Source organism: Phalacrocorax aristotelis, chromosome 17 (assembly GCF_949628215.1).
Source record: "Phalacrocorax aristotelis chromosome 17, bGulAri2.1, whole genome shotgun sequence".
In the NCBI taxonomy this organism is placed as follows: domain Eukaryota; kingdom Metazoa; phylum Chordata; class Aves; order Suliformes; family Phalacrocoracidae; genus Phalacrocorax; species Phalacrocorax aristotelis.
Window position 1 is genome coordinate 1,803,008 of NC_134292.1, and position 27,683 is coordinate 1,830,690.

Genomic DNA, 27,683 nt, shown 5'->3' on the forward strand with positions numbered 1-27,683 from the left:
AGCCTTGAAGTCCTCTGTACCATCAGTAAACCGCTTCTTCAGCATTCAGATTCCCAGTATGGAGATGGGAACCTCCTTGCTCTTTCCCTGCAGGACAGGAATGGGCAATGCCACACCCCTAAGGGCATTAAGTTAGTCATACTTAGTCCTGGGAGTAGCAAAGAACAGTTTGGGAAATTAATTCTCCTATGGACCAAGCTGGGACATCACCAGTGAAGACTACGAAGTTAAGCACATTTATACAAGCTACAGTATTGCCCCTCACTACAGTTGTGGTCCAGTTTAAAGAGCATTTGTTCAAAGCGTACCCTTGCCAGCAGTCGGGACGCAGCTGAGGATGCAAACAGGAATGGTGCCCATGGGGGGCCCTACGGGTGCAGGGATGTGTCTGCAGAGAGCCAGGGCACGGGGTGGGGGACACAAGGAGGGGCAGTGTCATTTCTCTGACACTGGTCTAGAGGCTCTCCCATGCAGAGTTAGGATGCGCACTTCCAAGGCAAAACAAGATCAAGCATAGATCCGCAGCATTAATTTGCTTGGGTCTGTAAATGTGCTCATCACAGCAGGCAAAGAAGTTGCTACTGGAAAGATTTCTGTTGGAGCAGTTTCCCAAGAGAAACTCTGGTGTCTGCAAATGAAAAGTTCCAGAGAAAAAGATCAATTTTTCTAGTGCTTTTCAAATGAAAAGCTTACTGAGCTATTTGATTTTCAGTCAATTTGGTCTGAACATGTTGGGTTCGAATCAAAAACTTCTAACACTGCAATAAAATACTGATCTGCAGTTTCCTATCAATAGGACATTTCCGGAGCAGGGAAGGGTGTGAATACAGCCCTGGACCACATTCTTGTCTCTGGACTGGCTCCCTGTGAGGCTACCGATTCCCACCACGCACTAAATGTTTTCTTCTGACAGGTTTTGCACATCGTCATAGGAGGTGCGTGTGCCCTGCAGGGAATGGCATGCGGGCCGGGGGGAAACGGGGCCAAACTCCCACACTCCAGGTTCTCTAGGATGCAGAAACGTGGATCCACACCAAACAAGCCCAAAGCTTTGACCGATGGGGTCTGTTCAACCAACTTTACACATTTTCATTTGGATTTAAAATACTGAAATGAAACATACACTAGACCAGGTTTGCGTTTGTTGGTAGTACTTTTTCACATACCAGCTGGCAAACAGAAAAATTAGACAAGCTTCCAGCTCTACACAGTATTCCTCAGATCAAAAGGTACCACCTTCACTTCCAAAATCCGGGACTGCTTATGTGCTGCTACCCCATGACCACCACGAGGAACAAAAACACCGAGAATATACAGCTCAGTGGAGAACCTTCCTCTATCTCTGCATTCTTTCCAACAACAACCTATATTTAGCCCTTCCCTTCCAGGAGGCCACGCCACGTGCCCCACCACAGTTGGGGCCACCTGCACTTGGGACCTCCAAGCACTGCAATTCATACGCTGAAGAGATTTTAAAATAAGCACCCCTTCTGCCGTTAACTTACACTGGGTTATAAGATTACTGTTTGCCATCTGACTGTAAATAATCAAAATGCAGAGCTTTTAAACTCTATGGTGTGATTTATTTACACGCGAGTAGACAGGATGACCAGCAGTAGGTTTTTATGACACTCCAGTTTCCCTGAGGGTTGGAATTTTCTTTCTTGTTTAAAATAAATTAAGCAACTCACAGACATTGAAACATAATTTTATTTTGGATCATGCCAGATCCGAATGCAAAAATGCAACCTTATGGGTCAGAACATTACTCACAAACCTTCCAAATGAGAAGGAGCAGCTCAAGGCCTTGGCAAAGAGCTATTCCTGCAGCAAACAAAGTCAGCCCGGCCCCGTGGACTCCCCATCAACTCACAGCAGCACTAAATACATTACAGCTCATTGCAAATGATTTGTGGATAAGAAACAGCAGTACGAGAGCTTCTACCAACCTCCCAGACATCGTCATAGCAGTGCAACAGATGTGTCTGTCCAGATCAGGGTGACAGAAGAGCTCAGATAATGATGACCACGAACCCTCCCAGACCCCTCACCTCCACCCCAGAGAGGACCAGCTGGCAGACTTTAGCCAGCAAAAGGCACCTGGTAGGGTAAAGCACTGCTGGCAAGCCCAGGGATGGAGCACTTGCTGCAAAGAGCAGGACAGGAGCAGATCAGGAGGGAGAGAGACCCCTCAGGGGGACAGGGGACAAAAAAGCCATGTCCACACAAGCAACCTTCCCTTATGCATCCTTATGCAAAGCTTTCTAGCTGCCAGAAGCAGTCGCAGGGGTGGGCAGCAGGACAGCCACAGGGCACTGCTGCACCCCATTGCTGGGACCCAAAGGGTGCCAGGAGTGTGCCAGCACAGCACCCTGCCAGAGACAACCTCCCGAGCCTCCCTCCACCCTGAATCCCAGCAGCCTGAGGGTGGCCCCGAAGCAGAGCCAACCCTCTCCATGGGAAGCCATCCTTACAGGGGGAAACCGCCTCATTCCCACAGTCGGGAAGGAGGCTGAGCCTTGCACCAGGGCAAAAGGAGGTCACAAAGCCGGGAACACGGCACCCAGTGGACACCACATCCATCAGACAATGGTGGCAGCTACACCAGGCTGGCCCAGAGACCCTCCCACAGCCCCACGTGCTGCTGCAACAGGAGACTGCCACTTCACTGGGCCTGAATCCCAGCTTTCATCTGACAGCAGGCCATGCCTTGAATCCACTCCACTGCAAAAATAACTTTAACACCACAAACTGGTGCTCCCACCAGCCCAGCAAGGCATCCAAACCCCTCACACAATGCCTCTGTGTGCAGCCAGCCTGCAGGAATACCTCTGAGGGGGACCATCCCCTCCCTCTCTCCCATGGGCTGCCAAGACTTAAAACTTCCCAGTGACACCCCCACAACCCCATAACTAAAGCTTCACTACCAAAAAGTGAATGCAAAGAGGAAGAGAGGTATGTCCTGAAGGTGACTCTCTTCTTAGCTTTCCTGCAGGAAGATGCTTAAATGCTCCCAGGCTGGCTCCCACGACAGCATCCCATCATTTAAGAAGAGCCCTCTCCATTCACCTGAGGTCTATCCCTACCGAGGACAGTTCCTTGAGCCACACAACCCCCACATTGCAAAAGTGAGAGGTTTCTGTTCTCATGCTTTAACCACCAGCCTGTGTCCTTGCAGCCTGGTCACCCACTCCACGTGGCTCTCAGGGCTGTGACTTGTAGGTCACTGTTTCCCAGAAGAGCAGCTGTGGGAAAGTCAGGAAGGCACCATCCTACCCTGGCTCACTGCTGACTCACAGGCACATCCCCCTCTCTGCATTTCAGCTTCCATTCTTGAACAAAAACTGCCCGTTGCTGAAGAGTCTGGTGACACTTAAGGCTCAAAGTGCACTCTCCCCTTAACCTTGAAGCCGGCTGTTTTTATCTACGCTATGCACTCACGGTGCACACAAAAAAAGCCGCCTTCTCCCTTCCTTGCAGGAAAAACCCAGCCAAACCACGCGGCTCAAGAATCACTTCCCCACATACCTGCAGGCAGGATCTCACATCAGCCTGATCTTCCCAGCTCAGAGCAGACCACCAGCCTCAAAGCAAGCCTGTGGGGTCTGTGAGGGAAGGGGTGGCACGGGGGACGTCCTGCTTGGCAGGGTGCCATCTTTGAGCCAGGGGCTGCCCCAGTGTCACCTGAAAGCCATGGGCTGCTATAGCACAGGGTATGAGCCGCCACTCCTGGGGTATGGGCATGTGGCAGACCTGCTGGTCATGGCGGGTCGGGAAGCTCCCACTCCACTTGCGACCTGCTCCGAAATACGCCGGGCGGACAGGTGGCACAAGAAGGGGTTTGCAGAATCCTGTAAGCGTGGCCGGTCCAGACCTACTGTCCTCTCGGAGGGGGGGAACATGCATGTAGGAAAGCAAATGTTCCACATTTTCTATACAACTACTACATGCCAACCTCAATGGATGTCACAGACCTCAATCATCAGAGCTGTGAGAGCCATTTAAGCCCCTCAGAAGAAAGCCAAGCATTTCATTACATCTTGACAAAGAGGAGTCTTCACGTCTCAAGATCTCATGATACGCAGCCGGCTGTTTCAGTCACTTCTACTCAGAGGCTCAAAGCTTCTAAGTTAAATGTCAGGCTCCAAATGCATTTTTCCAAATGCATGAGAAAATGCAGGAGTGCCTCATCCTGCTGTCGGGATGTCACTGACAAACACCCGTCACAGCCTCTCTGAGTCACAGCACAGGATTAGCTACGTAGGGAGACATCACACAGGTCTGACGTTACACTGGGACACGCACCGAGCAAACCCCCAAGGAGGCAGCTCCTGCCCAGCCACCCCAGCAAGAAATAGAGGAGACAAGGAAGGAACAAGAGGGAAACGTGAGAGAGAGCTCGTCAGCCGATGGTTACACAGCAGGTCGTGCTTTGGCTCAAATCCCAGCCACTCAAGGTGAACAACTTTCATTCTGAACGTTTTCATCCAACTTTCACAATAGCTTATTATTTAGTGGTGCTGCTGAGCAATGTTTGCCTTTCTCCTCTACGCCCTGGGGATCTTTCCCAGATCCAAATTTCCACCCCTGAAAATACAAGGCCTTGAAACCAGGAACACAGTAAAGTGACTTGAAAAGGAATAAAAGCCACAGCATTCAATGAATAGGGAGGTCCAGTCACTGTGAACCAATTTTGCAGTCTCCTCGGCTGCTTCACGACACAAATGTAACTGTGCCAACATCTGAGTGATTGCAAATCTGCATAGGGCATTTAGCCATGCAACAACCACGTATGTTTTTAGAGCTATGATTATATGTCTTTTAGATTGAGCTTCCTTATTTTATTTGAGGGCTTCAAACCTGGGTGCTTGAAGACAAGAAAAGCAAGATGCATAAAAAATAAACAAAACCAGTGCAAGGAAATCTGTCCCCAGGTGAAAGAGCCCCAATATCATCGAAAGTGAGATGCAGTGCGGAAGATCCACCTACTGCACACAGAGGGAAGGGGAAAAGCAAACCTGTCTCAGTGCTGCCCAGCCTCCCTGTGCACAGATTCCTTTTAGCAGCTTCTTACTAACATATCCTGGCTACAGCCGTTACTTTTCCTTTCCAGATCTCTGGCAAATTAATTAAAAAGGAAGTTAGAATCAGCCCGTTCAGTGCTTCTTGCCCCGCAGAAAGGATCAGAGTTGTTAGTACATGTTTGGCTCCCACTAAAAAGTTAATTTGGAAGACAGCAACACTCACCTCTGCAAGGTAAAGGATGCAGAATTTCCGATCTTCTGAACCTACAAAGAAGAAAAACAGGATCAAAATTAAGCTACAACTGCATTTCTGCAAGCAGAGATACTGGCAGAGGAATTGGCTAAGAGACAGCATTTAATGAATATTTATTGTTGTCATCCTACAGTACCAGGCTGTGATCTGGGAGTGATGTGTGCTGCATCTGCAGGGGCCGTGCGCTGAGCAGGCTCCATTGCATGGTATCTTGCATGGACTCACTGCCCTGCCACGGATTCTCCTTTGGGTTTGCCCTTTTGGAAAATGGTTTGTTTCATTCAGAGGCCACACAGAGGCTCTTCTGCCCGACCTGCCACGGCATGTGCAGCCTGATTCTTTCCTGGGAGCTGCAGAGGCCCTGCAGTGCCCAGGCAGCCATCCTGGGCACCGAGGTTGGGTATCTCCCATCTTAGCTCTGTGGGCACTTTGTCCCCAGGAGGACTAACTAGAGCAGCTCCTGTTCCTAAATCCTTGCTCATTCCCAACTTCTTGCTCCAAGCCCTTGGTAAGGCTGGTGGTAGCTCTGTCTAGTGCTGTCTGTCCCAGCCTCCATCAGTGCCAGTGGTTGGGGTTGGTGCCTCTCCAAGGAGATGGAGCCAAACCCCAGGGCAGCTGACATGGGGCGGGGGACGAGAGCTCATCCTGCTCCATGGGGCTGAGGGCAAACTACCCAAGCTCCCACCAGTGCGGCACTGCACAGGACACCTGGCCAAGAGACTTGCGCTTCCACAGCTTTGGGAAAGGAGAAGGTGCTGGAGGCAATACAATGACCAATATTGCGATCCATGTGTTGCTAAGTCATGGAGCAGCCCAGTTCAGCTCCCCATCTTGCTGCCAGTTATCCCAGGGGATGTGTCATGCTCCAGCTGCTCCACCAGGCTGGTTCCTGGAGGCCTAGAATTCCCTGTCCCCAACAAAAAGGCATTACTGAAGATTTGCCCTGGTCTTTGATCCCTGCTGGTGAGACACAAGTGTCCCCAGCCCCAAGGGAAGCCAGCTCCCAGTATACATCAGCCTCGCAGGAGGACGTGAAGCTGCCACAGGACAGGGTCACCTCAACTCTGAAGCAGGACATCACATCTCCTGGAGCCAGCTCGCTCCTTCACGCCAGTGTGCCCTGCACAAGCTTTTCTCTTGGTATCATGCAGCACCGCTGGGCTGCAGCTTTCATAACTCTTTTAATGACATTATCTCTGCCGTGAGATCAGATCTGCAGTCTGGGCACGACCACAGATCCTATTCAAAGCAGTATCAGCACAAGGTCTGCTTCATTTCAACAGCCTGAGCTGTGCTAACGATGAGAACAGGCTCTGTACAGTGGTGGAAACACCCTGTTCCCCAGAGGAAATCAATTCTTCTGCCACAGGCAGGCAGCAGCCCAAATGTCAAGATAAGCGCTGAGTACCATTGATGCCTCTTGAGTCACTCCATGGGCAATGCAAAACCGATGAAGAAATGCAATGTCCTGGAGCCATTTGCTGGGTGTCTCTTCCAGCTGCCCTTTGGGGGATCGCAGGCCTGCCTCCACTGCCAGCTTCACTTTCAACGCATGCTGCAGGATATGGGCTGGAACATCACTAAGGGGACACCAGGACACCGTGCCACACTGGCTGCTGGAGCCCAGAGCCACTGGGAGTGCTGCTGCAGACCTCTTGGATGATGAGTCCTTGTGTGTTTTCATAAACTTCAGTCTTCGCCACCCTGGGCGATGCGAGGGTCAGGGGAGCAGTCTGGCCCCAGAGCTGCCAGCCAAAGGGCTCCAGTGCTGCCCCTCCAAATCTTCACTTCCAGAGGGGAGCAATGCTGGGCCCTGAGAGCACATGCTGAATGGGCCTGGCTGGAAGCCCGTGTCTCACCTCTGCACCACAGAAGAACCATTCACTGCTCTCCACAGCTCTGCCTGAGCTCTCCCAGCACCCTCTTCCATAAATCCCAGCAGGACGATTGGGGAGCATTCTCTTTGCTAAGCCAATGCCTCTGATGGGAGTCCCTCAGCCAGTACATTGCCCCTTGAGGGAGGATTTGGAGGCAGTATTTGAGCCTGCTGCTGGCACACCACAAGTCAACCATCCCCTTCTGTTGCTTCTGTTTCCCAAGTGGTCAGCAGTACAAAAACCACCCCATCTTCTCAGCTGGGCTCGCTGCTCCTTCTTGCACCATGACCAAAGCTCTCCCAGCTGCCTTGCAAAGCGGAGTGCGGAAGACCGATATGTCCCAGCCACTTTCCCTCAGGAGCTTTAACCCAGCCTTCCCAGCTGATCTGAGGAACAAGTCACCCTCTGGAGACATGCACCCTCAGCAAAGAAAGATGACATTAGAATGTAACGACCCTGGGAATGACCCTGCTTCTCTTGGGCCTGTTTATTCCTTCTGCAATTAACAAGTGATCCTGACAGAGCCCAAACCCGTCAGAATTAAGTTCCCTTACAAATTCCTCTCCATTGAGCTATGAATCTAGCACTAGCAACCTCCACTGCCAGCAGCTCCTGTCCCTTGTCCCTCCAAGGCTTGCTGCTACACATGGCCAAGCAGCCCTGTGCTTACAGGACACACAAAGCAGGGCGCCAGCCTCCCTTAGCAAGGCTAAGGAACTGCTTAAATCCCATTTTCTACCAGTAATTGCCTTTACAGAGAAAACAAATGGGAGGTAAGAGACTGGCCGCCCAGACCAGCAGCTGGGCTTGAGCCGGTGCCAATGCCCGGCGAGGCACGAGGGGAGGCAGGGGAGCGATGGCAGAGCCAGGAAGGGCAGACCCGAGCACAGATTTCAGCACAAACCAGGTTTGCCGGGATTTCTTCCACTGGAGCTTTTTCCAGTCTCCGGAGGGTCAGGCTGGTGTGCTGGAGCCTGCTGCGTCCTGGAGCTGCGTGAAGTGCATTGCTCATCTCCTGCACCACGGACCACAGGGGAAAGGCACAAGCTCATGTTGGGGAGGCAGCAGCCAGCTGCCCAGGCTAATCTGGGGCTCCGTTCCCCACACAGCCCTACGTCTGCACCTTTTTTGACAGCTGAACAGCACATACTCTCAGCCAAATTTAGTGAAACACTAAAAGGAAATAAGCAGGAGGAAAAAAGCTCACTTTAACATACTTCAGTTTCTTCCTGATGCGTTATGACGGGGAATGGCTTGTCTCTCAGAGTAACTTGACCCGTCCCTGCCCCGGGGCTGGGCTGCTGTGTGCGCTCAGCACAGACAAGGGAAGGGTGCGAGTTTTGTGGGGACACATTCCCCTCTCCGGCTAAGCCTCATCCTGCGCACCCATGCTGACGCATGGGGCAGGCACTTACGCAGCTCCCAGCAGAGCGGCAGCTTTCAGCGCTGGCCTAGCTCTGCCCATCTCCCTGTGCAACCCAAGGAAAACACCCGCTGCTTTGCAGGATTTGGGTGGTACATGCCAGGTGTTGGGTCAAAAGGATGGGAAAAGAGGGAAGATGGTCCTGGTCCCCTCCACAGCCTCCCTGCATAGCCCAGGGGACCACAGCAATGCCCATACCACCATGGCAATGCCCACGGCAAGGACAGGTACCCTGCTCCCCAGCCCCTCGCCTCTGCTCGGCGAGGACAGGACTGCATCCGGCACCCAAAGAGGAGCTCACAGGACAGGGTGCTGCAGGGCCCTGGGTGCATGGGGAAGGCTGTTGTGCACGTCCAAACCTGGCTTCCAAAAGGGGACTAGCTTGTCACCCTCTGCGGCACATGTCCTTGGGGAGGTGTGGCAGGGTGCAAGCCCTGGGTGCTTCCCAGCATTCTTTCCACAGCCAGGAGAAGCTGTGGTGGGACAGAAGCCTCATAAATCACTCTCTTGGCCTGTGACTATGTTGGAGCTGTTTTCTGTGAGATACGGTGGGTTGGGATGTTGGGGACAGCAAAGCAGCACATGAAAAGTCCTTGTTTGCAGGATCAAGGCTGGGGATGGGGCTCACAGCCTGAGGGTCCTCATTATGGCTGCAAAACAGGAACGCTCTTCCCTGTCCCAAAGCCGAGCACACCCACCCGGGGGACCAGGCTCCCAGTGAGGCAGTGGCCTTAGCGTGGAAATTCCCACAGTATCTAGTGAGGAAGCCAGCCCTGTCACACTGGAAACATTGGCCGGCGTGGTGCTCATCAGGCATGCTCAGCTTCTAAAGCAGGAAGACAGAGCATTGTAAAGCAGATTATACTGATTTGCTTTCGCACAGTGCAGCAAGCAGCAGAAACAGGAAACATCACAATGGTCTTCAGCGTACCGGAGATGTCTCAATTGTTATACTCAGCAATACGCCTGTTCCTATTAATGTGCCATTCAGTTATTTAGGAGACCAACAAAAAATCCCTGCCAAAAGTGATGGACATCTTTTTTGCTTGTTCCACCTGCCTTTGAAGCAACCCTGCCCAGACCAGGAGGGTGAGCTGCCTGAAAACCAACTGTGTTGGATTCCCGGCGCACAGGGGACGGTTCAGCACTGCAGAGACAAACATCCCTTTCAGAGAGGCTTGTTAAGCTATTCCAGATGTGATCCTGCCAAGTTATTATGGCAACAAGGAAATAAGTGGCAGAAAATTGCTCACAAAATCCAATCACTCTGCCTGAGGTTAGGAGGCACATTCCTGTGCCGAGCTGCAAACAGACCTTTGTGCACAGAGCCGGGACCAGCGCTGCGGAAGCCAATTTCTTCAAGGAGACGAACAAGAGCAGGGTTATTCAACCCTTTGAGAGCAGCCAGGGCTGAGTGTGTGTGTGCTCCAGGAGCAGACACTGACCAACAAACACATCAACAAGGAACAATTTCTTTTGTCTGTTTCTTAGAAATAAGCAGTGCTGAGAACAAACTCAACAAACCCCAGTGAAGCTTCAATGACTTTTCTAAATGGCTCGAGCTGTGGCACCCCATCTCCCTCACCATGTTTCTGCCCCCACTAAATAGGTCAGTGAATTAATCTGGGAGCAGAAACATTGTTGGAAATGGGAAATAACAACTGACAGACAGCCTGTGGTGTCCAGCACAGCACAGCACTGTGCTGAGTCTCACAACAACGTGGGGCACATGGAGAGATGCAGGTCATCCATAAAGCTCAAAGCTTGGCTGGGGAAAGTCATGGGACATGGCAAAATTCATCCAGAAAATGACCCCTTTGGAGAAGCGGCCCAAGTCTGCATTAATCCCTTTTGGCCGGGCCACAGGACTGCAGAAAACATCAGCTCATACAGTTACAGAATAATTCAAGTTGGAAGGGGCCCCTTTGGTGGTCTCTAATCAAAGCCCCTGCCCATTACCCAGATCAGGGTGCTCAGGGACATGCCTAATTGAGTCCTGAACAGGTCCAGGGATGGAGATCCCACATCCTCTCTGGACAACTTAATATTTGAACAACCTCACCATAGAAAAGATCTAATCACACTTTCCCATGTCAGGTCCTAGTCCAGCAACATCCGCTGCCTCGGCTCGAGGAGGAGCCAGGGCACCGGCCCCAGGCTGATGCAGCTGGCGACTGAACACAGAACAAGCCCATACCCAAAAAGCAACTGCACCAAAGAAGGAACAAGGTGCGACTGGGCCAGGGCCCAAGAAGTGGCTCCACTGTAGCAAATAGGATGTGGTAGAGCAATTCATTCATTTGCCTTTTGACCCTGAGTAGCTAGAGGCCATCTTTTGTACAGCCTTAGCATTTCAGCTTGAAATAACTGATTTCTAGCAAACCCCTGCCCTAGAAGCCCGCCCTGAGCCCTCAGCTGGACATGAAAGCCCAGCCAAGGTGAAGAGAGTAAGGGCATGGTCCACAGCCTCCCACCAAGGCCAGGGTTTGCTCTTTCCTCACCAATGGGATGTGTGCATGAGGGAGGGATGCTAGTGTGGGGGAAAACCGTGGGTGGCTGAAGGGAGAAGTAGCACAGCAAAGGTCAGTAGGGCTCAGCCAGACTCCCTCGGAGACAGTCTCTCAACTCTCTCAAGGCACCATGAGGGAAACCTCAAGACTTCACTTCCCTTTCTCAGCCTTGGCAAGCCCCCGCTGTGGGCAGTGTAACACCAGCAAGGGGAACAGCTCAGCACAGCAAGACCCTGGGGAATGCCAGCCCAAAATCCCTGAGAAAGGCACACAAAAAGCCCTGGAAACTGATGCTGCCTGAGTGCTCCTGAAGCGTCCCTGGAGATGGAGCTTCCAGGGACTGGGTTAATGCAGGTATGGAAAGGGTGATGCTGGCCCTGCACCCCAAGGAATGACGATCTGGCAGCACCGCTTGGATGGTACTGTTACATACTGGAAGCAACGGGATAGTGGGGTGCTATCCTGCTGCTGGCCAAAAACTTTTATACCTGGCAGCCCCGAAAATGCCCCAACTGCCCCAGCTGCTGCTGCAGCCACTCACCCTCCTGGAGCTTGACACTCTGTAGGTAGAGAGGGTTCCTCAGCACATTGCAACGCCCAGGCTCGTCCTCCTTGGTGAAGAGCAGCAGGTCAGAGTAGACAAAAAGGGTCACCTGCAAGCACAAGAGCAGCAAAAAAGAAGCTATAAGGAATTCATCTCTTGGTACTGAGGCAGCATCTGGAAAGATCCTCTACCCTGGGAAGATACACCAGCCATGACAGGCAGCCCTGGCACCCCTTTCCAAGGGGGTGATTACTGCTACACCCCTCAGGGTGCTCCCAGCAAGCTTTGGACAAGGCTCCCCAGGCTTGGCAGCCACCCACCAAGGCTTGTGGAGTCCTGTGACAAGAGGGATTAACCTGCCCGACAGTTTAACGCCACGCAAACACACCCTCTCTGCTCTCTCGTGTCACTTCCCATTTACATGTTATAAATCAGAGGAGCAGGAGGAGGGAATAAGTTGCCAACTAATCCCAGCACACTGGAGAAGTTGCAACCTAAAAGCAAACATGGTCTCCCTGAACACACGAAAGAGCTTCTCACTGTTCTCAGTCTTTGCACGCCCCATTTTGCTCCCTTTGAGAAAATAACAGTTTGGCTTTTACAACAGCAGAACCCACGAGAGCAGTTGCAGAGAACAAATTTAACACCTTTAAAGCATGCTGATGGGTGGAAGGCAAAAGCTGAACCGAGTGTCTGCCCAGCTCTGTGCTACTCAGAATGTAGATTTTGTTCTGCTTCTGGCTCTTGCCTGAGGTCCCTAGTTCAATCAGTACAGAATAGTGTGATCTTTAACATAAGAAGAATAAGCTTCTCCACTGTAATGGAGCTCCTTAACCCAGAAGCCTACTGGAGGTGAGTAGCTCGGTGGAATCACTGTGCCAGCGGCCAAGGTTTGAGCCTGTCAGAAGTTGGGGCATGCAGCAAAACTTAGAAGATGCCTGGAAGCGGCTGCAACATGCCAGTGGGTATATCAGATGCTGGAGCTTCTGCGTACTGCCAAGCCACACGCTGCTCTCAGCACAGGGCGCAGCTTGTAAGCACGTGGCTGCTTTTAACCACTCCTTGGGATGCTCCCAAAAACCTCCCACAGCGAAGGGAAAGCTCTTTGCAACTCTGAGTAACAGCAATTTTGTGGCCTTTTAGCAAGCCTTTCGCAAAAGCAGAAAACAACCCAGCGTCCCGGGGCTTACTGGGAGCCGGCACCGCTGCCACGACCAAGTCACCCTTCAAAAGGTGACTTTGCTCTGGACAGGGACTGAGTCACTGTTTACGGGGACGCACTGCCAGTACAGTTTGTCTCCATGCCCAGTGGCTGACAGACAAACGTCAGGAAGGGGAGAAGCTGGATAATACTTTATCACATGGTGGTGAGTCCCACGTCAGGGCAGAAGCATCTGACTTTCCAACCAAAAATCAAGCCCTTGCCACAAGATTTCTCCTTGCTGTGCAAATTCATTTTTGTGGGATTCTTAATAAGCACAACAGTACTGGCATAGCTTTAATGGACAATAAAACCGGGGAGTGTCTGTTTACCTCTGTAGTATTTGGAAAATCCCTCTCAACACACTGTTGGCCTAGTGCCCACATTCACTCTCTTCATTACTTCTGACATTATTAATACAAGGAACAATGAAGTAAAACTGCATTATAAACTTTCTCCCATGCCCATCTTGTTCCAAAAGGTAACTTTTCTGGGGCATGTCTGGTGCCATCCCAGGTCTCTCAGTCTCAAAGAAGAGATGTTCAGGGATTTTGAGAATAGCAACTAAGCCGAGTGAAGGAGATAAAAGCATGATCAGCAAGTGGCCGTGCTGGAAATCGAGGACAGAAAATGAAGACCTAATACACAGAAGTTTAAAGGGTAGAAAAAGGGATAGAAGAATTAGCAGGAAAAAAAAAAATCAGTTCAAATCCACAAAGACTTAAATAGGGAATCATAGAAACAGAAATACAGGAAAATTATTTACAGGTAACATTGTGCTTTTATGGTAAGACAGACATATTGAATTCAGGATGTGGAGGAGACAGAGGCACAGCCCGTGTAGGTTACATAAGAGCATCTCTATTGGATGCTGCTTCCAGGAAGATGCTTGATTTTAGAGCAGCTCCACACAGAACGGTTTATAGGGGTCCCTTTGCTCCTCCAGGTTGCTGGGGGAAGAAAATGAGGCTGTTCCTTCCACCCACACAGCCAGAGCCTGCCAGAACACCCCAGTGCCGCAACACCCAGGGCTCCACTGGACCCTGCTTACAGAGGTGGGAGTGGGACTGGCTCTGCGGGGCAGAGCACTTACCCCAGCTGCGGAACTCAAGCATGATTTGAGCATGGGAAACTCAAATCATGGATGACCCCAAGGCAGCAGCCAGCAGGCATAGGAGGGGAAGACTCGAGTGAGTAATCTGAAGCTCTACCTAGGGTTGCCATCACACCGCTGACAAGCTGTAACATGTCTCTAACAGCCCTCTGCAAACAGATCTGGTATCTACCATGAAAAAATCACAGGGCTCATAAAAGAAAAAGAGCAAACAAAAGAGAAACACAGCACCTGAGTTCATCCAGGCAAGACACAGAATCCACCAGAGTTGCTCCTTGGAGAGTCAGAGTATCTTTGTGTATTTCCCAGAACTAATTTCCTATACCAAAATGAGAAATAAAACAACTGGCATAGTGAAAGGACTCCTCTGAAGACAGAGCTAGGCACACCTGTTTTATACTAGAGTGTTCAAGGCCACATGGCAGTTGTCACACAGACTTTAGAGGGGAAAAAAAAAAGTGTTCATAGGGGCTGACAGTGATGTCTCAGACACTGCTCATCTGGGTGCGCTTCACACCATGGCAAACAGCAAAGCCTCTTCTGCTCATAGATTTGACTAGCTACAGAACATAACTGGCAAAGCATTGTTACAGAAGGAAGGTGGAAAGCAGCGGGTTAGTGTGCTTCCACAAGATGAGAACAGGAGATCAACACTGGGGCTGCTACAGGGCCCCACCGTAGGAAGGAGGAAGCAATAACCACGTCTTGTAACGCAAAATACGGTAACAAAAGTGTTATGAAAAGGTGCCCAGAAATTAAGCCTTGCAGCCAAAGTACCTTCACATTCAAGCTTAAGAATAGTTAACTCTCCTAACGCCATCCTCTGTTGCTCACCCATGTGCAGAGAGCCACTGCCACCCAGGTTATGGCAGGGAGGCGTTTGCACATTGCAGCTGCAGCAGTGCCTCGGCAGAGAGACTGGCATGACGGGTCCATGCAAACCCTGCCTGCTTGTCTCAGCGCTCGGCGGGAGAAGCCTGAGCCAGTGGATGCTTTCTGAGATGTTGCCCTCTCTCCCTCTAGCAATGGGCTGACAGTGGTGCCCAGCAAAACAGCGGGAGCTGAGGAAGCAGAGTGAAGCAGAGGAAGGTCTTTTACAACAGAGCTTTCAGATGCCAAATGAGAATATAGTGATGATCCCCAGCATCGCTGGCCAGCGAATGCTGCCTGCAGCTGGCTAGAGAAATCCTATCATCCAGCTCTTAATACAGGTATCCACCCCTAGGACTGATTTACACACATTTTCTGTTTACCAGTACGGGATTCTTCTCCAGAAAAATTGGGCGCAACCCTAAAGAGAAACTCCAGTGATACCAGTACGAGGGCTGTATCTGCAAAGTTCGAGCATCCCCACTCACTCCGTTGAGCTGAATGGATGAAGCTTTCTTAATTTTCCTCAGTTTTTTCAGATCTTGATTTATCCTTGCGGCCCTCTTGTGAGACCATCCATATTCTCAGTATCCCCTGCCAAGCAGACATCACTGTTGGACTCACCAGACCAAGAATTACGCAGCTTCCCACACACAGGGTGGTATCACCCAGTCACTTCTATTCAGTGCTCCCTGATCATATGCTTCAAAGTTGTAGCTTTCTTGGCGGCAGCTTTGCATTGGCAGTTACTCACTCAGCTTTCACACAGACCAGAGCAATAGGAGAACATGATTGAAAGTAAACCAGTTATCATAGCTTTGTACATTAGCATCTCAGTCAGATGAGCCCTGGTCTGAAAAGAGAAGCAATCTAGGCTTTGCAGGTGGGGTAGGCACACATACACAGGCAAGGCACTTTGCAGATGGGCCTGAACTTCCCAGGCCAGGGAAACTTCACCACCCTTCAGTGATACACCAAAGCCTTTGAGTCATTGCTTTCCATGCTACAGCCCGAACTTTCTAAACACGACCTGCCCCTTTGCTCCTGGATTTTTACTTCTGGGTGTATCCATATTAAATGCATGTTCTCCGAGACTTCTCAGCAGTCTTTTAGCCCCCAGTGCCTCTACCTGCTTTACCACCTCACACACTTTTTTCTGCCAAGATTATTGGCGAGCAATTTATACACTCAGGAAGGAGTTTATACACCCAGCTAGATTTTGATGAAAATATACCACCACCCTTGCCAAAAGGAGATCCATGGTGAAGACTTTAGCTGTCCACCTTGAACCTCACCTTGGCTTACCTGAATCAAATATTCTTCTACCATGAACATGAGGGGAGAGCAGGCACTGAAGACCTCAAGGGGCCATGCACCTACCCTCAAACACTAGCATAAACAGTGGCTGTTCAGATGGGGAAAATGGTGTAAAAAATGAGGAAGAAAAAAATATTAAGAGGCAGTGAAGAAGAAGAAGAGGGACAGAGTAAGTGGGTCTAGTGTGGTGGAGGGAAGAGGTAAATGCAAGTTTCTGGTATTCTCACCCAAATTAAAGTGTCTTAAAAAAGGCTGAAAACAAGATCTTGAAACACCAGTTCCAGGGAGTAGGGTTTTGGTCAACTCACTGTCTTGGCCAAACTCAGCCACTCCCTGAAACAGGGACCTGCCAAGCCCATCCCAGGCCATGAGTGCCAGGAACTTGCAGCAAAACACTTGAGATAAGAGAGAAAAGCCTCTTGCCCTGCGCAGAAGACCATAAAACCTGGGCATGCCGGTCCATGTCCTCCAGACTCCTGGCAGAGCTGGGCGCTTTCAGAGTTCAAGGGAGGACCACCCTGATCTGCAGACCCTGCTGGGATGGCAGAAAAGAGAGCTGAGAAGGGTGTGAGCATGCTCCGCGCTGTGTGGCCTCCTCAGGCCTTTGGAGAGTTGCCTCCAGGTATATTAGAGATGTTGGTGGACCAAAAAGGACAAAGGCCATGTTCGACACCTTGTGCACAATCGCCTGCATCATGCTGGTTCCTCTGGCACTCCACAGGCTGGAGGGATTTCAGAAGACCATAAAAGCGGGAATTGCAACAAAGTCTAGACAGGATGTGATTAAGGCCTGAATAAGGATTGCCCCAGAGGTAAGGTCAGGGAAAGGACAGATCCTGGCAAGCCTCCAGAGAGATAGGTTGACTCCTTCAGGAGATGGGAGAGAGTTTGCTCAGTGATGAGGATGCAGTGCCCAGGGGAAAAGATTCTGGGTTTGTTGGGGTTTTTGTTTTGTTTTGTTTTTTAAAAAAAGAAACAACCTCCATCTCCAGTCCCTGCCCCTGGACCCTCCTTCTCGAGCCACTTAGCCAAAGCAGAATAACATGCAGAAAACAGTCCTGCAAACCACAGGAGCAGTGGTCCAGTTTGAGAGAGGGTGGGTGGAAGGAGCAATGGGAGAAGGGAAAACCACATGGAGCAAGGAAGAAAGGACCGATCCAAAACAAGATAGCCTCAGTTTGGGCAGCAGAGAAGGCTGGAGAGGGAGTGAGCTCAAGTCCAGCAAAAAGAGAAGTCAAAGCCCTTCTGTACCAGGGGAAACTCCATTGTGTTCAGGCTATTTTAGGTCTTCCAGGCTTCAGAAATTGGGGTTCCTTTACCACACAGCCCATCAGGACCAAAGGAGAATCCTTGCTCCACTGGAAATGGGGAGTCTCTAGCTTTCCAGAGAGACCTGCACCGATTCCTTGAAGGTCTGCAAAGTCTGCTGTGACCCTGTGACACACTGCAGACGTGAGAAAGACCTTCCCAGGGACATGGCTGATGTGCCAATGTTGCTACCTACAACTGTCAGCTCCTGGCAATATGGGGCTCAGCACCACATCTGGGCTTACACCAAGAGAAAGATTCCTGCCTTCCAAAGCACACGCTGCCACATGCTTGTTCCCTATTCACTGCTTCTATTTTTTCACTATGCTTAGTCACAACCTCTTGCCTTGCCCCTCTGCCAGGCTCACACAGACATCACAGCCTCAAGGCACCATCATTCTCAAACGCAGTCTCACATTCCTGGCCAGTGTACCGCATCCTGCCCTTTCCTGGCAGCAGCTCCAAGTGGAAGTCCTCTCCCAGCCTCACACTCATCTGTCGTGCATCGTAAGCAGAGTCCCTTCCCTGAGACATCCTCCTTCTGATCCTGCTGGGTCTCTGAAATGGCTAACGTGGCCATTGGGAGCCAGAGCAGCACACCTCCTCCAAACATGCTTGTCCTCAGGCTCTCCGTCGTCTAAATACAAGCACCCCCATACGCACACATGCTCCACCCAGGCTCCAAACGGCATTAGGTATTCATAATTATTGCACGTTTGGCTGCTACTACAGACCTGAGTCTGACCTAAAAGCAAGCAACTCCAAACCACCCAGGAAAAGCATCCTGACTTCAGGCTGTCCACCATATTTCCAAGCCATCACAGCACAGCTGCGCTACAGAGCCACGTGTTTACCTGATTTTCATTCATGCAGGTGCCCAGAAGACCTTTAGCAGCAAAGAACAGCAGGACAGGCAGGGAAAGAGTTTTATTTACAAATCAGTGACAAGTTTCCTAATAGATCAAGCAATTTTTCATGTACTTTGGCAGAAAGAGAAAAAAAAAAAGTGACTCAAGTCAAAGCAAGGGATGAATTACATGTTGAAAAACAGAAGGAGAGAGGAGTCACTTAACATAACACAATCTCATACTGTTTTGTACAGCAATATGACATGTCTCTGGTATTCTGCTGTCAGCCACCCAGAGCTGTTACCCAGAAACTAAGATTAGTCAAGTAAAAATTCCTCTATGGCTCTGGGAAGATGACACATTGCTCATCCAACCAAATTAAAAAAAAAAATAGATTATTCTGTACAGTGGTGAAATTATCTGAAAATGCACCAAAAGAAACGGCAGTTTCCTTCAGCATTAGTGCGCAATGCATGAGGGGGCTGTCCCAGCTGCTGCTTCCTCTGTCCCAAATACCAGGGCTTTGCAGACTTTACAACGGGATGCAAGTGAAGTTATCAACACTTCCAAACTGCGCCAGTTTGGATGTTGAAAGTTGTCACATACACAGGTTCTGCATGTAGCCAAAGCGTAGCTGTTTCCCCAGATTTTTAAGAGCCCTCCGGTAACATTGCAGAAAAGAAGCTGAAGTAAGAAGAGAGAGGAATTTGGACACGTGACCTGTTTCGGGAACTAAATTTCTGAAAACCCCTGTAACAAGTTCTCTGTCTAGTTCTCTAACCTGGCACAAAATATTCTTAATCTCCCTGAGTCTGCCGGTGGCCTCAACTGCCAGGCTGTAACTGGCATGCCTCTTTGTAGGCATGAAGGACGACAAGAAAAAAAGAGTTGATTTCTAGCAGAAGAGAGTTTTGATATTTAGTTTACCCCATGATAAACAGTCTACAAGTTTTTCCAAATATCATATTAATATAAGTACCGCACAATAAAACATTTCCCTTCTCAATCTACTATATGAGACTGCAGAAGAGCATGTTTAGAAAGCTCAGACAGCATGGAAAGAGTCTTACCTGTATAGTCCTGCTTCTGCTTTCGTGAAGAAGCAGCTCCTCTGACAGAAGCAGAGTCCGGGCTGGGTTGCAAAGATCTAGGGGCTACGTTTGAAAGGAGAAAGGAAAAAAAAAAAAAAAAAAAAAAGAAGAAGAAAAGAAAAAGGAAGAAACAGTCAAACCTTCCACTGGAACCATGGTTTGCCAGAAAAACTTTCCACCCACCAAACCCACTTTGTCTTCACTTCAAGCTGTAACTCATTCAGGGAGACGCCACCCCACACTGCACTCAAAAGGACAGAAAGTCTGCAGTCCAACTACATGATAAAAAGAAAGCCTTACACTTAACACCTACGTCAGACCCATCTATAAAAAGACAATCATCCGCTCGCCTATTTGTACGTTAACTGCTCTGCACAGTACGGGCTCGGTTATGGGTGCTTTTTAGCAGGAAACACAACCACAATGGTAGCACAGTAGGTTCTCACGTCCCTCAGACAAGAATATTTGCTACATGATTTTACGGATTATTCTTACAATAAATTAAAGCGACTTTAAGAAGGTTGCCCCTTCTCATGCCACACAGCAGACTCAGCCCCGCAGTCAGCACCTCCTCTGTCTAACGCTGGAGAACAGGACAGGTTCAGTTGTCCTGACGGCAGAACAAGCCCTGCAAAACCAGCCCAGGACGATCCTCCTGAGCAGCACGGCCAGCGGGCGTGAGGATACCTACACGGGGGCCTCAGAGTAGGAGACAGTGTGAAACATAAAAAAACGGCTCCTGAAGTGACAGAAACACCCCAGACTCAATCTAAGCCACAAGTTTTAGAAATAAAGAGTCAGAAGTGCCAGCTGTGTTCCTACAAAAAGGCAAACTGTGCGCGCAGCCAGGGCTGGTGAATGCACTGGTGCTAACGTGAACAGCCACCCAGGTGCCCTCAGGGAGGATGGAGGTGAGCATAAGCCTGCCCCCCACACCAGCCCAGCCACACACTTGCCCCCAGGCACTCTGCTGGCTCAGGCCAGAGTGACAGACGGCAGGGATTGTGGATTTGAGACCAAAGGAAATCACCAGTCTGAGCTGATATGACTGTCATTGCTGCTAGCAGGGGAGGAGGGATGGCTCCCACAGCCTCAGAAATGAAGGTATTCCACAGTACTGTACTTAAATATACAGGACCGGATTATGTTGTCTGGGGTTCTAGCCATATGAAGGACAAAATGGATGACAGAGGTAGTTAGAGCTACTGCCACCAAATCCAAGGCTAAATTTTAAGACAATCATTTATAGAACTGGGGAGTGAGAACATCCTCTATCAAACCATTACTGCTCTGGATCCTTGTCCCTGATTGTCCACCCAATCCAGGTGCAGGACCTTGCCCTTGGCCTTGAGAACCTCAACTGGAACAGGTTGCCCAGAGAGGTTGTGGAGGCCCCATCCCTGGAAATATTCAAGGCCAGGTTGGATGGGGCTCTGAGCAACCTGATCTAGTTGCAGATGTCCCTGCTTACTGCAGGGGGGTTGGACTAGATGGCCTCTAAAGGTCCCCTCCAACCCAAGCCATTCTATGCTTCTATGCTCCTATTTTAGTGCTGGCCACCAGCTAAACTAAAAATCCTTTGTTTGCACACTATACTTAACAGCACAAAGAACATATGGGAAGAAACCACTTCAATTATGTGAAGCTGGTTGCTGAAGCCCAGAAGCTGGGATACCTTCTCTTGACTCAAGCAAGCAGATTTGAAAGCTGAAAAGGGAAAAAAATCCAACAGAGAATCTCTTGGGCAGGGCACAATTCCCTTTGAGAAAGTACCCAGCACTGCGCTGAGTACAGCCAGCTCCAGGAGAGAGCCGAGGACGGCAGGAACCATGCATTTACAGTATATACTGCTGGGAGATACATCCACCTTGCATGACAGCCTGGACCCAACCTACAGCAGCAACCTCTGATACAACCTGCTGTGCCGGGCACTGACTGCATTAGATCTTTAGCACCTCGCTTCCAGCTGTGCTTACCTGCACAAAGACAGGGAACACCAGCACTTTGGGAGCCAGCGTCACATACGTGCCGTAGCTGGAGTGCGGGATGTGTGGCCTCACTATGGTACAGTTCTGGTAGTTTCCATAGCTCTTCATTGTCTGCACAGTCTTCATCAGCCTCGATTTTCTCCCAGACCCCATGTGCAATTTCCCTTTACATGCATTTCCTGGACCGACAGAGGAAGCAGAAAGAAACACAGAATCAGAAGAGAGCTCCTGCAGAGCTGCTGCACGCTGCTGGCTGCGCTCCTGCTCTTGCAGGCTGGAGGAGGGCATCTGAAGCCTAAGGGGAATAGCTGGAGCCGAGAGCTGCAGGGACATTCATCACTCTGCTACCAAAGTTTCCCAGGGATTCATGAAATAACAGTACTGCCTTGATTTTTCCTAATGTAAAATGGGATGGTCCCTTGACATTTCTGCTCAGTCAGGAGCTACTCGCTGGACCAAGGACTGAAGCGGATCGCAGCAGCAGCACATCTATGTGGGTACAAACAAAAACCCGAGGAAGTCACAGCAAGCTGTGTTCGGGTGTATGCTGCCTTCTGCACAATTTATGAATGCGGTACTTTGGAGGAAGATATGTGGAACTATTATGTGGAACTCCCTATGCAGTACTGAAAGTACAAAATCAGAAATACAGTACAACCCTGAACATGACTTCAAATGGTCATTCTTGAATCACAGGAGCATCAAGGAGGTTCCCACCGTCAGGGAATATCTGCCTGCACCACTGAACCCTTCCCTTTCCAAAGAGGGGATATCCATCTGTGACTGACTCAGGGTGGGAGGAAAAAAAGTCAAAAACATTGGAAATTTAAACCTTGGGACATTTTTATCCACACAAGTCCTGCCTGCTCTGGATTCTGGGCATCAGAGTAGCAAAGTGCAGGAATTTCATGTCATGGGGTGCTGGGTGGTGGGTTAATAACAGTTTTTAGAAGATACTAGGTTTTGATGTGTCAGAGAAAGGGACAGAACTGATAAACACATTCATGCACATGGGATCAATCCATGCCTTTCCAAATCACTCCCAGGGATGTGACGGTTACTCAGACATGTGGCTGTATTTACAAAGGATTACTTCATTTCCATGAGGATGGCACACCATCCACTGTTTCTCAGTATTATATTTCAGTGCTGGAAAAAGACCAAGCAGCATGCTTTTTCAGTTGTTTCTTCATTGCAGAAAGCCATTCTCCTCATTCAAGGGAGGGATTACACAGAAGCTTTCCTTTGCAGCCTCCCACCTCAGCTGGTCAAGCAGAGCTATGACTTTTCCCAACAAGCCAACACCAGCTACCATGGTCACTCCACACCTGCCAGTCTGCATCACTAGAGGCTAGGGGACATTAGGTGGTATGTCAAACCAGCCCCAAAATCTCTAATATAATTTATAATCTTGCGATTAAAAGCATTGTTGATCATTATCAACAATGATCCTGCTAGCTGCTGCATGGGTGAGTCCTTCCTTCCCTTAGTGCTGGGCAATTGCTGCTATATAGGATTTCTAAGGCCACTCCTCCCAGACCAGAGGAATGCCTCTGAATGCATCCAGCAAGCTCCCACCAGCGTTTTGTCTTGCAAGCACAGGCACGGATGTGGGGTGCTCTGAGGATGCTCTGCCTAGACAGAAACTACCATTTTCTCAGCAGCAGCACAATGACTGCCGGGAGCCGGTGCCTGCATGCACAACTAGCCGTGAGCGACTGGATGGTTTGCCGGGTGATCTGTTAGAGACGGCACTGCGAAGGATGGCTTTATGCATCCTCCTCCCCACACCCATCACATGAAGCCAGGATGAGACCAACACAAAGGACCAGAACTGGGAAGGAGCTGCCGTGCTGCTGCCCGCTGGGCTGCTCTGCTCTCAGGTGTGCTGGGACAGCATGACAGCTGAGCAGGGAGCCGTTGTGAAGTGTTTCCCATTAATGACATTAATGCATTAGACCCAAGGGCCTCAGCGTTCTCTGGTAACCCCAGCATACAGTTTTGGCCATCCCTGAGGTCCCCAGCTGCACAGTGCACATCTCCCCTGCCGTACATGAACTCCCAACACAGCAGCAGCACCTACCATGCTGGGGACAGAAGGTGGGACAGGTTCATGTTCCCCAAGAGCACTTAACCCCAGACCACATCCCACTGAGCACCAGCAACCTGCACTCTGTCCTAAAATTCGCAACTCCAAGACGAACTGAATATGTCTCTAACCAAAACTTCATGCCTTCTTCAAAAGAAGCCCCACTGAAAATTTGAAGTATTTTCTCCCTCCCCCCTGAAGCTGATGAATGAAACCAGCTCGGGTCCAGCAGGCAGAACAATCTGCTTGGATTTTAATATATCCAGGGGAGAAAACGGAGCATTAGCCCAGGACTCTCCCCTACAGCAATACCTCAGGAACATGTATGAGCAAACCCTCCTGCAGCCCCCTGCTAGAGGGGTGTCCCAGCACAGACCCCCCAGCTTCCCTCCCTCCAGCCACCTGGCCCCAGGTGTTTCTGCTCCCACCACGGCAGCTTTCTGCACAGTGGCTTCTGCCTTTGCACTGTAATGGATACCCATAACCTTCCCGAGCAGAAATCAGCCAAAACACTTCTGAACGTGGCTCAGAGCAGATAAAGTCTTGTCCAAAGCAAATATACAAACCTACCCAACATTACATATTCCATTAAGTATTAGGAAATAGCACATTTACTTTCAGATAAACGCCAGCAGAGCCAGACCGTGCTCTGTTGGCAGTCCAGACCTGCTGTTTACTGCTTGCTTTAACAGCCTGCCTCTGCATGGGGCTGGCCCTTGTGACCCAAAACGTTGTTTCCACCTCTAAGTGCAATAATCCTGACATTTTCTCTTTTCCCTTTTTCATGGTTGCACTGCCAGATAAAATCAAAACATGAGAGGCAGCTCAACACAGGACAGATACAATCTGTCTGCACTCTTCAGGACCTGCTTTTCCTCTTATCCCTAAATCACCTCATTTTATCAGAGGAATTCATCACCTGCACAAGTACTGTTTTCTGCACACTGGCACAGAAACGCATCCAGCCTGCCCAAAGTGTCAGGTCCTGCCACTGAGTGTCTGGTGGCCATCTCCGCACCGTCGTGCTTAATCGCTGTGCAGGTTAACTAGTGCGTTCTTCCCTCTGAAGACTTAATTAATATTTAAATGAATAAACTGAAAACAATCACTAAGAATTGTTATCAGGTGAAGCCTGAGTCTTTCAAATTCCACCCTGCTGCAAGAACAAGCCCCCGTGGTCCAGCTCATCTTTTCACAGGATCTGCAAACAGCAGGAAAGAGTTGCAATTACCCGTGGTGCAAAACACCCCATGCAGTTGAGCTGCAGAAGATTCTTCTGCCACAGAGCTCCAGGGCTGGGAGCATCCAAGGCACAGGGGCCTCAGACCCACGCCACTCCCTCCTGCTCCCCACCATGGCTTTGCCAGCCCCACACTGCCTTCTATGGACACTGCCCCACCTTTACAGGCAGCACAAAACCTTCTAGCTAGAAATTGTACTGATAGCTGTGCCCACGCCAGGGAGAGACTGCTGAGACAAAGGCATTCCTGCAAGACCACGCCTAGGAGGTCAGCTCTGCTATGGACACACAGCTCATCCTAAGGGCATCCTAACAGAGCAGGGTGCAAGCGTGGCCTCCCAAAGCTCCTGAACCAATGAACTGGCAAGAGGTGGCTCTGCATGGAGCTGAGCGTGCTGCAAACCGCAGTTGCAAGTTCAACAGCACCCAGCACCTTAGGGAGTATCTCTAGGCCAAACTGGTTTTGGGTTGGTTTTGTCCCCAGTTTCCCACGGGAAATGACAGTCACCCAATGAAATCTAGTTCAGGGAGACCTTCTGTTAGCCTCTGCTCCCTGCCTTGCAGCTCAGGATTCATGATGTGCCCTGCCACACACCTCACCCCACTCTTCCTGCAGGCCCATCCATACCCAGCTCACCATGAAGACCAAGCATACCTGTTGCAGAAAATGAGTTTATGCTTCAAAGGGTTTTTGAGGAAAGCTGGTCTAGAGGCTGCCGGAGGCCTTGTAACAGCTCAGGAAATGAGTGCTTCCCAAACCTGGCACTTCAACCTGCACTAATGCCTGTACAAACCTGAGTCATGGCCATTCTCACTCCCTTGGTAATAAAATGAAACTCAAAGCAGAGGCCACAGTATCAGAGCACCCCCAGCAAGGCATCGTGCACGAGAAGCTAAACATATCACAGAGAGGCCAAAGACTCATCTGAGGAACGGACACAACAACAATGCTTAGCACTTTCACACTTTATGCTTTCATCATGACCCTGATGGAAAGTCCCTGCCACCAGCCTCCCTTCTACAGCCACTCTGTGAGCTCCCACAGAGACCTTCTTCCCACTTTGAGGCTTATGCAGTGACATTAGCAGTTGCATCCTCCTCTGGGCTTGAAGGTATGGTTCTTGCTTTTATGTTTGTAGGAAGCAGGAAGATTATACTACCCAAAAGCCCCAGGCTTCTGCCACTGTCCTCAAAACATGAGGGACTCCATTGCAGGGCTGAGGGCAAGGATTCAATAGTGCCAGAAAGCCCATGTTTACCTCTGCTGGGTGCTCTGAGCAGCATTTTCAGCCCATCAGCAACTTACCCACAGTAGCGTTGTTCTCTTGGTAGACGGGCCTCAGCAGCTGTAAGACACAACCCAGAAAGGACAGGCTTGAGAGAGACTTTACAACCACCAACTGCAAATTTCAGCATGCCAAACCAGCAAAGCCAAAGCTTTCACTCCAGAGGTGAAAATCATTTTTGCCCTATTGCCAGCAGAAGATGAGAGCAATGACTTGCACTGTGGTCTACGCAGTGGAAACACTACCCATACCCTTACTGCTTGAGTGAGCCCTGGGAGGAGGCAGCAGGTCATTTATGCCAGCTCTACAGTCCTAGTGGTAAATGTTTAAGAAAAATAGTGAAAGTTCCACCAAGAGACACAGGACTGGCTTGTAAAAATGGAATATGATCTAGCAAATATTTAGAGATGATGCTTGATGAGGCTGAAGCACAGGCAAGAGAGGACCCAGCAAGCCCAGCCAACAGCCACGTGCAGTAATTTGAGCATGCGGCTGGGAAGCAGCCCTACCTGGCTCCCTGGATTCAGAGGTGCTAAGATGATGTAGTTCTGGTCTGCAGTGGAGGGGACCCGGGACAGGGGTGGCATGGTGTTCTGGCTCCGCTTGCCGATCTCCGTGTACCTCTCCCAGCTGTTCAGCACCAGCCCATCACTCCCATCATACAGTATGTGGCAGCTCCGGCGCTGCTCAGGCCGCGGAGGCATGGTGCTGTTCTTTTCCCGCTTGTTGGGTGGTGACTGGAGGTCGTAGGCAGATTTGCAGGATGATCTGCGGATCATGCCTTCCTGTCCTGACTTGACCTGTGGGACGAGCCTCCAGACCAGTAGTATGATCTCGGTGGGACAGTTCCTGAAGGAGATGGCATGGGGCAATTCAGAGGTGGAGCAACAGGGAATGAGGCACCCCAATCATTCAGACTGCCATGAGCCCTGCAGTCCTCCTTTCCTCTAATGCCTCTGCCCCTGTCCTGCCCTCCCCAGCCCCTGCATCCTTTCTTCTTCTACCCCAGAGTCCTGTATCCCTCAAAGCCTTCGCTTTCCAGAATGCACTCAAAGCTCCTGCTACCCTGCCCTGGGCTCCCTCAAACCTTCGCTCCCAGAGCCCTGCACTGGTGCTTTGGGTGAATACTCACCGGATTTCGTGTGCCAGCTCTACACATTTCCAGTGCTCCACAGGCTGCTCATTCAGCTGCAGCACTGTGTCGAGCTGCTGCAGACCTGCCTTTTCTGCTGGGCCACCTAAGGAGAGAAGAGATAAATGACAGTCACCTGCTGGACAGAAAGCTGAGAGTATGAGGGGGAGGAAAAGCCCTGGGGCTAGGAGATACCCAAATAACTTCACAGCTTGCATCATTCACTCCTCCAAACCCAACCTCTTTCGTCTAACACCCACACCTGAAAACGAAGCAGGGGTCAGCTAGCCTGGAGCTTCATCTTCCAACATGCACGTACACACACACAGAGCGCCTGGAACAAAGTCATAAATGTTCTCTCAGAGCTATTGCATGAAGTTCCCGTGTTTCCTGGTGTGCAGTGGGGAGCACCAGGGTACAACAGATACACCAAGTCCACCCCGCAGATCCACACCAAGAGGATCTACTCAGGCAACTGAGGGTCCCCACGATCCTGCTCCCCTCTGTGCCCATCTGACACACCCACGCACCCCTGGATGCTTTCCGTAGGTCTCCCAACCAGGTGGAC

The 27,683-nt window shown here is 50.3% G+C and overlaps 1 protein-coding gene across 8 annotated transcripts in view; it reads right to left on the reverse strand.

The window, feature by feature from the left end:
* The window catches only part of RGS3 (regulator of G protein signaling 3), an 82,743-nt gene that overhangs the window by 33,352 nt on the left and 21,708 nt on the right, over window positions 1–27,683 (reverse strand). For all 8 annotated transcript variants that reach the window (XM_075112587.1, XM_075112586.1, XM_075112590.1 and 5 more), the window contains 7 exons: window positions 27,116–27,221; window positions 26,493–26,832; window positions 26,004–26,043; window positions 21,357–21,547; window positions 19,360–19,443; window positions 11,629–11,740; window positions 5,248–5,288 (listed from right to left, as the gene is read on the reverse strand). In XM_075112587.1, the coding sequence (XP_074968688.1) occupies window positions 5,248–5,288; window positions 11,629–11,740; window positions 19,360–19,443; window positions 21,357–21,547; window positions 26,004–26,043; window positions 26,493–26,832; window positions 27,116–27,221 (914 nt within the window). The remainder of the gene's footprint in view (window positions 1–5,247; window positions 5,289–11,628; window positions 11,741–19,359; window positions 19,444–21,356; window positions 21,548–26,003; window positions 26,044–26,492; window positions 26,833–27,115; window positions 27,222–27,683) is intronic.